An 11,019-nucleotide genomic window follows, 5' to 3' on the forward strand; every position below is an offset into this window, starting at 1 on the left:
TGTCAACTGCACCACTTACCTTGGTTCATTTCAATCTTGCCCTCAGGATGCCCTCAATCCTTTTGTCTGTCATTTATGCCATTAAATAGCTCTGGTCCTTGTACAGACTCCTGAGGTGCACTGCTTGTCACTGATGTCCATCAGGACTCTGAGCCCCATTGACCATTACCCTCTGGATGTGTTTGATCCACCAATTCCTTATCCACAAGAGTCCACCGATGAAATCTGTGTCTCTCTGATTTAGAGAGAAGGGTGTTTTGGGGGACTTTGTCAAAGGCCGTACCAGATATATGGTATCTGTAACTGCACTGATGCAGCTGCTCTTGATAGCAGGCAATGAGGTCAGGGAGGACTAACCCTTGGTGGAGCTGTGCTGGCTGTCTCAGTCACCTCCCTGCCTTCCACATACTTTAAGCACAGCTTCTAGGAGGATCTATTTCATGATGTTCTAAGGCACAGTAATAATGAGTAATTAATCAGTGCCTTTTTTAACACTACCAAAGCAGGTGCAAATCCATAATAAAGGTATCTCTGGCTCCCTTTAGGTACTTCAGGATTTTGTTGTTCAGTTCAGTTTTAGTTGTATCCTGCTACAGTGACACAATTGCTTTTTCCTCTTATGTTACTCCAGCTTTTTCTGTTCACTTGCCCTGTGCTTTTTGCATATGTCTTCACTTATTTATTACAGTGCTTTGTCATCTGGCTTGCCAGTGAAAGCTTACACTTAACTGTCTTCTATTCCAGGTTGTGGCTATGGCTTTCTCTCAGAAGAATCCTAAAAACCAGTCAGAAACTTTGAACTGGCTTTCAAATGCAATTAAAGAGTTTGGCTTTTCTGGGTAAGTCTTTTAGGTAAAGTGCTGTGGGAAACTTGAATGAAAATATTTCTAACCTAGAACTAAAATTCTGTTCATCTAATTCSTAATGAACTCTAATTCCTTAAATTCTGATGCTAGCCATGCTCTTCTAGCTCTTAAGTATGTAACTGAAAGTATCTAGCTTTACTAGTATGATAGGATGGGATTGCACTGCTACCTGCTTTGTTCACCACTTTGTTCATCAAAAAGCATTTGTCTTAAGGTACTTACCTGTGTGGGCTGGGCACAGAGCTGTGRTGTTGCATGTGTGTTATATTCCTTCTGCTTGGGTACATCTGCACCCAGGTAGACCACTATGTTTTATAGTTTAAAAGAAAAAAACACAGCAACTGAATCTGACAAYCTACAGAAGAGTACATACCATCATGCCTCATAATCTCCTTAAGAGACATTTTGAGGTTGGTAACAGGTGGCTGAAATTTTAGCCTACACAATAGCCAGTGTTACATCTGGCACTATAAGAGTAAGAAATGGATTCCTCCCTCAGAACCAGGTATAGCATTTCTTTAATCACTAGTCTTTTAAATGAATGTGGTCAATCATATGTAATAGTCCTAAAAAAAAAAAAAAAATTCTAAGCAGGGAAACTTCCAGTGCCACTCTATTTGACTACTTGGGTGTTACTGTCCCTGTCTTAAGGTATTTTGTGGCTTTTAAACRGATAATGACATTCATTAAGTCTGGGAAATAAACTCTTTGGTAAATTCCCCCCAAATTACATATTTACAGCATAGTAATGTGTGTAGATATGTTACTGGGACAGCAGCATTTGCACAGATAATACWGAAAATTCAGGAAATTATGTCTTTCTTTATTTATCTTGTAAATTTCCTTTTGAAAATCGTGCCTTTTTCTGGAAGATCCTGAGACTGAYTAACAAAACAAAAAGACCCACCACAAAAATAACATACCCTCACCTTTATTGTGTAGTCATGTTTCAGGGACTTCAAATGACTCTGGATTCATTCCTCAATATTTCMGTCTTAGCAGTCACATGGGTAATGTGGTTTAAGAAACTTTGCAGCTGCAATAATAGTAAGCTTTGATATAAATTGTTTATTGGTTGATTTTCATAGTAGGCTGTTCTCCAAACTGATCACTTTCAGTAGTKTTTTAAGTAGCTGCTATCTACACTGTACCCATGATGATATTTTAWAAGCATATGTATCTTCTGCATGTAAGCTAGTTGTGTAAATATTTCTAGGGGTATCTTTTTTCTTTAACATATTGTGATGATTTTGTTTGTTGATGCTGTTTCCTGTGTTGTTTTATTTATGGGAGACATCTTTTTTTCCACAGATTGAATGTCAAAGCTTTCATCAGTAATGTGAAGACRGCTCTTGCTGCAACTAACCCTGTGAGTAAATTTAGAATCTTAATCTTGAGTTATTGTCAGTCCTTAATTCAAAAACTGAGTGGTTTTGTCCTCTTTCTGGCAGGCTGTGAGGACTTCTGCCATTACATTGCTGGGAGTAATGTATCTTTATGTGGGACCTTCTCTGCGAATGTTTTTTGAGGATGAGAAGCCAGCCCTTCTCTCCCAGATAGATGCAGAATTTGAAAAGGTATGAAGTGTAGAAGTTCTCTTTGCTAGTAGTTCTGTTGTATCAGTGAAGCTACTTTGAAACTTCAGTAGCTGGACTCTAGTAATATTGTGGTCTAAACCTTGTTTTTGTAATTGAACCAGATTTTTTAAGACAGCATGCACACTTACATAGCTATGTCAATAGTCATTTTTCTCATTATGAGCTTCGGAAGTTTCTGGGTTTGTACACTGTGTAATGTTTTACAAGTGTGTTGTCCTCAGCCAGCGCATTTGTATCATGTGAGTGGTTTTATTTTAATGTCAAATGAAAAATTGTAAAATAGTTGTTACTGATTTTGTATTGCTTTCAGATGCAAGGACAGACAGCACCAGTTCCAACTCGTGGCATTTCCAGGCACAGTGTGGGAGGTGGGGATGATGGTGAGGAAGAAGAACAAGAGGAGGTTGCGAATGATGTTGTGGATCTCTTGCCAAGAACAGATATTGGGTAGGTTTGGATTCTACCACCTGAAGATATACTACTTTCAGTGCAATTCATCATTATAGCAATTATAAATGYTTTCTAAGCAGAAATCTGTGATGTTAAAGCACTCAAATACTAATAGATAACTAAGTAAACAGGCATTTTACATGTTTTTCTCTTGCAGTGATAAGATCACAGCAGAACTGGTGTCTAAGATTGGGGATAAAAATTGGAAGATCAGAAAGGAAGGTCTAGATGAAGTGACAAGCATAATAAATGAAGCAAAGTTCATACAGCCAAACATAGGAGARCTTCCAGCTGCTCTGAAGGGTCGTCTCAATGACTCCAATAAAATCTTGGTATGTTTTTCAAAATCCCATTTCAGCTGTTTCCAGCTTAAARCTTAAAATAGTTATTATTTCTGAACTTGCTCATTACTATGTGGTCTGTTTCAATGTCTTTAACATTTGTAAAACAGTGAACTGCATGTTTCCAAATTATGTATTTGCCTGTTTTAATAAATTTGCCTTTTTTAAAATTAAATGCTTCAAAAGAGAGAAAAATCCACTTTACTCTGCATGTAATAAATCTTATTTAAATCTGATTAATGGCTTTATTAATCAGAAGTGAATTGTTCCTTGTTTGAAAACATTTTTACTTGAAATTTAATTTGTTCAGAATATGRAACTTTTTTATTTTTCAGTGTGGTGAATTTGAAAGACTGGAGTAGGTGTCATTGAACAGACATTTTAAAGTGAAAGCTTAATATATAGCAGTGTCTATTTTCCCCATATAACTTGGCAGGTTTGCATACATGCTTGTAACACTCCTTTATTTAAAACCTGTTTTTTCTTTCTGTGTAGGTGCAACAAACACTGAGCATTCTTCAGCAGCTAGCAACAGCAATGGGCCCCAATATCAAACAGTATGTGAAAAATTTGGGGATTCCTGTCATTACAGTCCTAGGAGATAGTAAGGTAGGATAGATGTCAAGACCTCTTCTCTTTTTGCATATCTAAGCTATGCCTGAAGGTGGTTGGTAGTTAAAACTTCCTGGGAAGCTTACAAACTGTTTTTGAAAAGTTCTTGCCTGAATGATAACTTCATATTTGAATATAAATGTGTGTCTGAATGTATACTCAGATGTATTCCCTCCTTGTAGCTAAACCCAGTGTCACAATTTGGCTTCTGAATGCATGTGGTGACTATATGCATATTTATACTGCTGAAAGTGTACTGTATTAGACACTGAACAGGTTCACTTGGTAAAGTTTCTTGTAGAATTTTAGTGTCTCGCTGTGGATTCCAGTATACATTGTTGTTGTCTTTGGCACTGTGTAGACCTTTGAACTGTARGTAGGCACAGGACATTCACAACTGACACTGAACCGTGTATAACATCAGTGTCAAATGGGTCAGGATGCTCTGTCAAAACCCATCTAGGACCATGGGAAAGAGCTGTTTGAAGCAGTAGGGGAAGAGGCTTGGGAAGATGCCAATATCTTGTGCCAGAAGTCAYGGGCAATTATCAGAGATGGCATGTTTGAGGTGTCTGTACTAGGAAAAAGAAAAGAAGCTGGTTCTACCTGTTCCTAACAATGGAAGGGCTAGGACTGGTTCTAAGGCTAGATGAAAAAACTCTTGGCTAAAACTGTTACTCTTTAAGAGTTTTCAAAAACTGWGATTTTATGTGACTATTAAATTCTTCTTTTAACTCACCAATTATCCTGAGGTAACTGCAAGCTCCTTTTGTAGAGTAACAGAACTTTCTAGGTTGGAAGGGAAAACCCTACAGACCATCTAGTTCCMACGCCACTGCTATAGGCAAGGACACTTTCCACTAGACCAGGTTGCTCAGAGTCCCTGACTGGTAGGAGAGTTCCAAATACGTGGTTTAAGGATAAGACCAATTGTGATTAACTTACACTGTTACYGAAATGCATAATACCAACATTACTTGTAAGCACTATAATGCTGACAGAGGATGGTATGCTCATTTGAACACTGTTACAGTGGTAATTCTTTTTAAGTACTGCAAGTGTAAGATTTAACTAGTTTATGAAATTTGTCAAGTTTTTGAAGATGAGGGTGGTCCTTTTTGGGTCCTACTTCAATATGGTTGTAGTGTACCCACTGAATAGTTGAGGAAAATCAACAGTTGGTAGCATGAGTGAAGACAAATTAAATTTGGGTGATGGGAACCAAGGCATTGTCAGACAGGCTGATGAGCATCTGTTTATCTACAGCAYGTGATTTTCCTTTCTTCAGTGAGATGGAAGATTGGACTAGTTGTTTGCAAGGACGCTCATTTCTTGGTTACATAATGCCTGGATGTTACTTCCTGCATTTAATATTGGTTCATACTTAACTAAATGAATCTGTTTCATTATTATCCTTCRTCAGAAATTCAGACTACTGGGGAGGGTGATATGTATAGAGTCATGTCTAGACTGGTAACGGTTTAAAGAAACATGGTTGTTAGATATTCCATCTGGCTTCTCATAGCGTCATCTAAATGCTTCAAAAAAGGTGCTGTTCTAAATTTTGCTTGGAAAAAGCACTAAAGATGGAAATTGGTAGGAGTTAGAGGGCTCCCTCATTCCTGATTTGACTTTTGCTCATGTGTATCCTAAATAAGTGCCCTAATAGCAGGCTTTTTAATCCRCTTGCCTTGATTTATGAATGTGCAGTCTATTTTAAGCATTACATGAATCRCTAACACTATTTTTTAGCTTCTTTTAAGAGTTAGACTCCCAAAATTGTCATCAATGAATGGTAGCATGTACAAAGTAATTTTGAAGATATCCTTTCACCCTCTTTATCCAACTTATCTTTTAAAAATTTTGGAAGTTAAGTATGACATCTGATTTGGAGATGGTTGCAGCCGATATCATCACTAAAACTAAATTCTTCTGAATCTTAGACTTTTTAAACAGTGAATAAAAAAGATATTTCAAAGCCCATGGTGTGGAGCCTTTTTCCTTTGATATCTTCTGTCATAATTTTCTGACCCCTCTTTAGGTTTATTCTTTTTAAATCTTGTTCTTGTTGCAGAATAATGTTCGTGCTGCTGCACTAGCAACTGTGAATGCCTGGGCTGAACAAACTGGCATGAAAGAGTGGTTGGAAGGGGAAGACCTGTCTGAAGAGCTCAAAAAAGAAAATCCTTTCCTAAGACAAGAGGTAGGCTTCTGTGAAGTAAACTTGTTATGTGTGTCAAATCGAAATAACCTTATGTGTTATGGACTCTTCATCTGTGAAGACTGAAATGACACAATGCTGCCATTATATGAGAAAACAAGTAGCTGTGTATTTGTACTGACATAAAATGGTTGAACCTTAAAAGGCTAATAACAAGCTTTCTTCCTGCATGATAGCTGTYGTTAGACTTCAGTGCCTCTAAAATGAAACTTCTGTCTCTTTTGATTAGTGTTTTAAGAGCTAGTGTGTGTTCCCTCAAATTCACCACAGAACAGAACTAGAGACATTAAAAAGAGCAGCTGAAATTCTGTTCCTTTTGAAAGGAAGAAACAGCCTGCAAAGAGACCAGGTTTAAAGTTTTAAGGTAGTTGTGTATTAACATGCTGTACTTAAATTTTAATTTTTGTGATTGCTRACGTGAAGATTGATGTTGTTCAAGAGTATTTGTCTGAAAAAAGTTTGGGTAGGTTTTTTCTACTTACATAGAGGCATGTGAAGCTTTTGGACTCTGGTGTCCTGACATAGGACTGTGAGCACTTCTTTAAAAACTTCTATTTTAAAACTTTTTTAGCTTCTTGGTTGGTTGGCTGAGAAGTTGCCTGCCCTCCGTTCTGTTCCTTCTGATCTACTCTTGTGTGTGCCTCACCTCTACTCCTGCCTTGAAGATCGAAATGGGGATGTGCGTAAAAAGGCACAGGATGCCCTGCCGTTCTTCATGATGCATCTGGGCTTTGAGAAGATGGCAAAAGCCACTGGCAAGCTGAAGGTATTTCTGTTACAAAGATTAGAATAATGTGATCTTGAATAAATTAATATTAAGTCCTTTTCACAGTCTCATGATCTGCTGTCTTGAGTCATGTAAGTTTGTCTGCATTGAATATTCTCAGGGGCACTGAAAATAGTATCAGGAGCTGTGAGCTAGTGCTTTCTCTATTTCGAGAATGATTACTGCCATTACAGACTTATCACTTCCAAGAGCTTGATGTTTATTCAGTCTGCTTTTCCTCTGGAAAATATCTACCTGCAGATAGCTTCCATAGCAGTTCTGTCCCATTGTATGCCTTTGTACTCCTACATTGAGATGATTTCTAGCAGTTTAGTTTGGCTTACGGACCCTTGGGTGATGAGTCACTGTAGGGCACTCCACTGGTGTCCAAGGACCACTCACCTAGAACAGATTACTGGTGTAAATATTTCCCATCGATCCTGCAGAAGAAACTTTAAAGAAAGATGTTTTAACTCTCAGAAGAAAAGTATCTGAAAACAATGATGTTTTAAGATGAGCATCTTTGAAGATGCTGGAAGAGAATGGATTGTTTCAAACTACTTTTGTTTTTGTTGTTTGTAGCATATATTGGAAAGATTAGTGATAAACATTACTAGATTTATCACTTTTTTTCCATTTTTTGTTCTCTAGCCAACTTCTAAAGACCAGGTACTGGCCATGCTTGAGAAAGCCAAAGCCAACATGCCAGCCAAACCAGCTCCTCCTGCTAAAGCATCTTCCAGAGTGGTAGGGGGAGCAGCTCCAGCCAAATTCCAACCTGCATCAGGTAGTCTGTCTGACATTCTGGGAAATGACTGAGAAAATGATGGGTTTCGAATTGAAGCATTTTGACATGCCAGAGGAATAAAMACATTTAGCTGGATAAGAGGTATTCAGCATAGTTAGGGTTCTGGTCTTCCTTGCATYTGAATCAGTTTCCAGTGTAGGAGGGGGTTTCCATTCCACATAACCATCTGTCAGCTGCTATTTTAAAAACTTGAAAATACCTACTTGGTGTTGAAGATAAAACCAAGCTGGGCTAAAGGGGAAATGTTTTTCTAATATTGATCTGATTTTGATGTAATTTTTTTGTAAATGATTTCACTTTTTTTTTCCCAGACTATTTCCTCAGTGTAGTTGAGTGTGGGACTACCAGAATGCTTGCGCTGATGGAAAAAAGTGTGATGGGATTAGGGAACAAGTGATTTAAAGAAGTAGTACTGTCTGCTGGGGCTAGCTTGCCTGTGCAAACCAGGTGCAACTGCAGTTCTAGACATTGGCCTGCACAGTATATATATCTGCATTTTTAAATTGTTTTGGAAAATTACAAATTGGCTGACATACTTTGATCTTAATTAGAAACTTTATATGCTAACGTGGAGTTTAGGGGACCTCTTCAGTGGGTCTGAAGTCCTCRGACATCTATGTGATAAGCATATTGTATCCACAAGCAGTTTTTCTTGTGTCCTAAGAACAGAAAACTGATAACTGAAAATGGCTTCTAGATAACTTTAAATGGTGTGTTGTTTCTCCAGCATTTGCTGATGATTTGGGGTCTAATGCCGTGGAATCCAAGCCTGATCTCAAAAAAGCCAAAGCAGGAGGACTCTCCTCTAAAACTAAGGTATGTTGATTTTATTTTGTTTAAAATGAGTTTCTATAAAGTCGGTGGCTGTGACTTCTTAATGTGTTATAGATAGAAAAGCGTTGTCCTTGCTAGTGACAAGATTTTATTAAAAATCTTTATGCTTGTCTGAGCTCTGAAATGACAGGCGTTCTCATATCACTTGGCTAATCACTGCTTTTGTCATTACCTATTTAATTCTTAAAGTCTGTATTGTCAAAAATCAGTCTTATGAGCAACTCAGTCTATTCTAAATCTTCTTAGCCTCCTTGATTTTGTGCTATTGGGAATTCATTCTTACCATTCCAGTTCCAATGTTACACTTGAATGTTAATTTTGAACCCATGTATCAAAATAAATTAATCTCTGCCTTACAGCATGAAGGGTAAAAAGTTCTCAATCAAAAGTGCAAAAAGGAAATGAGTATCTCAACTGATTACAGTCAATTTTTGGTTAGGTTTTTCTGGTTTGTGTTACAGTAGTTTTTTTTTGCTATTAATAATAAAATTTGTCCAATGTGTATAACTAAAATATCCAAATTGTTCTACAGTCCCATTGTCTCCATTGTCTGAAGTAGTGCTGTAACAAAGATTCATAACAAGAATTTGATGTAGGTCCGTACTCATGGCAAGAATGAGCAACAAACCCTGAAGGATGTTGTAGKTTTCCTGAAGTCAATGCAGTGTTCTGTCAAAACTCGGCTTGTAGAGTTAAGGCCTTTGTTGTCAGACAACTGTTTACTCTTAAGAGTTCTCATTCTAAACCTTTTAATACATTCACAGCGAAGACTTTTCTATGGCTTATTTACAGCAGTCAGATGTTAATAGCAATATGTCCAAGGGTAATGCCAGCCTGTCCAAAGCTAATACAAGCCTCAGCAAGGGCGGTTCAAGTCTGACAAAGAGCCAGTCTATCAAACAGGTACCACGTTGGGTTTTAGGGATGTGTGTGGGTGACTAGCGCACTGGTTGAGCGGTGTATCATAATTCACAGGGTACTACTGTGCACACTGTCATGGGTATTGCTTCCACAGCAGCTGAGCACATACTTTTAGACTTCTAACCAACATTTTTCTTTCAGTTTCTTTCTGGCTCTTGTATACATARGCAGCATGAGGGTGGCAGATTTCTAACGCTTGCAGTTGCTGGGACCGAGGTATATATATGGCTTGTGTTGCCTGTTAATACCTTGCTTTTTTCAGGGTGTGCAGGGAAAGAAGGTCCTAAGCAAGCCTAATTTGAAAGAAGACGATGATAAATCAGGTCCTATTTTTATCATTGTCCCAAATGGGAAGGAACAGAGGATGAAAGAAGAGAAAGCTCTGAAGGTGAGAAAAATAAGAATGTGTTCACAAGTTTTGAAGCGAGCACAATTTTAATGTATTCTTAGTTTTAAATTTAGAATTAAACATACTGTGGCATGTGTTTGCCACTGTCCATCTCTTGGATTGATTATCTGAATCTTGAGTTGAATTTCATACATCAATAGTGGGCTTACTGTGTTTCTTTTCTGATTTTCAAATTCTGTGTTTATATACACTGTCATAAAAGCCAAAGGCCTTTTTATGTTTTCCAAGTTGTGAAGTATCATTAAGCTTAGTCAATTGTTTTCAGGTACAATGTTAGAGTTCTAGGATACATTGCAAATGCTTTAATACACTTTTTTTGAGCACTTAGCAATTTTTTGGGAAATTTTCTTACTGAAAATATGCATGTTATTTGTAACTTACAAGTAGGTAGACCTGTCTGTAGCATAAAAACAACCACTTTAAGTGATATTTATTAAGATAATGACATAAGACTAACCAGTCCACATGAAGAAAACTTGTAATGTAAAATAAAGGTGAGCAAGCACCACTGATTTTTCATTACTTATTGGCAATAAGTAAACTTTGAAGACAGATTCTAAAGCAGAATTAGAAGATGTGCAGTCAGCACTGTTTTTCAGGAAGAAAAGATATTTCTTGCTTTGAGTTCTAAATGCTGCTTTCTACAGGTGTTAAAGTGGAATTTCACTGCTCCCCGTGATGAATATATTGAACAGCTAAAAACTCAGATGTCCACTTGTGTGGCCAAATGGCTGCAGGATGAGATGTTTCATGCAGACTTCCAGCACCACAACAAAGCACTGACTGTTATGATTGAGGTGAGTTTGGATCTGTGGTAATGAATGAGGCTGATAGAGTTGCCCTCTATCTACTATGAAAGATACTGCTTGAATTAAAATCAAATAGAAATTCTCTGAGAAGCTAGGGGACATKGTTCTGTATAGTTGAAACCTAAACATACATAGGAGTAATTTTCAGAGGTATGAAGTTGGTATTAATACTGCTTCTTTGGAGAAAGGAAATTTTTCTCACTAGAGACTTCTCTTAGAATTTCAGAAAGCTGTATTAAAAGTGAGTATGTATGGTTCTAACAATGTACCAATAAATGTTGATTATCTGACCAGATATAGCTTACCTTATTTGCTTGTTGAACAGTTGTATGTGTGTTTTGTTTACACAATCTTTTTTTTTTTTTTTTTTTTTTTTTTTTTTTT

General features: G+C 37.3%; 1 protein-coding gene across 5 annotated transcripts in view; it reads left to right on the top strand.

The window, feature by feature from the left end:
• Positions 1-11,019, top strand: part of CKAP5 (cytoskeleton associated protein 5) — a 51,462-nt gene that overhangs the window by 26,275 nt on the left and 14,168 nt on the right. For 4 of the 5 annotated variants that reach the window (XM_057364971.1, XM_057364952.1, XM_057364943.1 and 1 more), the window contains exons 18-30: positions 745-839; positions 2,178-2,235; positions 2,318-2,443; positions 2,775-2,911; positions 3,072-3,246; positions 3,751-3,864; positions 5,942-6,070; positions 6,660-6,854; positions 7,506-7,641; positions 8,390-8,478; positions 9,289-9,399; positions 9,680-9,805; positions 10,474-10,623. In XM_057364971.1, coding sequence (XP_057220954.1) covers positions 745-839; positions 2,178-2,235; positions 2,318-2,443; positions 2,775-2,911; positions 3,072-3,246; positions 3,751-3,864; positions 5,942-6,070; positions 6,660-6,854; positions 7,506-7,641; positions 8,390-8,478; positions 9,289-9,399; positions 9,680-9,805; positions 10,474-10,623 — 1,641 coding nt within the window. The remainder of the gene's footprint in view (positions 1-744; positions 840-2,177; positions 2,236-2,317; positions 2,444-2,774; positions 2,912-3,071; positions 3,247-3,750; positions 3,865-5,941; positions 6,071-6,659; positions 6,855-7,505; positions 7,642-8,389; positions 8,479-9,288; positions 9,400-9,679; positions 9,806-10,473; positions 10,624-11,019) is intronic. The other variant, XM_057364980.1, reaches the window with a different exon arrangement.

Source organism: Malurus melanocephalus, unplaced genomic scaffold (assembly GCF_030028575.1).
Source record: "Malurus melanocephalus ecotype Western Australia unplaced genomic scaffold, MMel_1.1 scaffold_2, whole genome shotgun sequence".
NCBI lineage: Eukaryota > Metazoa > Chordata > Aves > Passeriformes > Maluridae > Malurus > Malurus melanocephalus.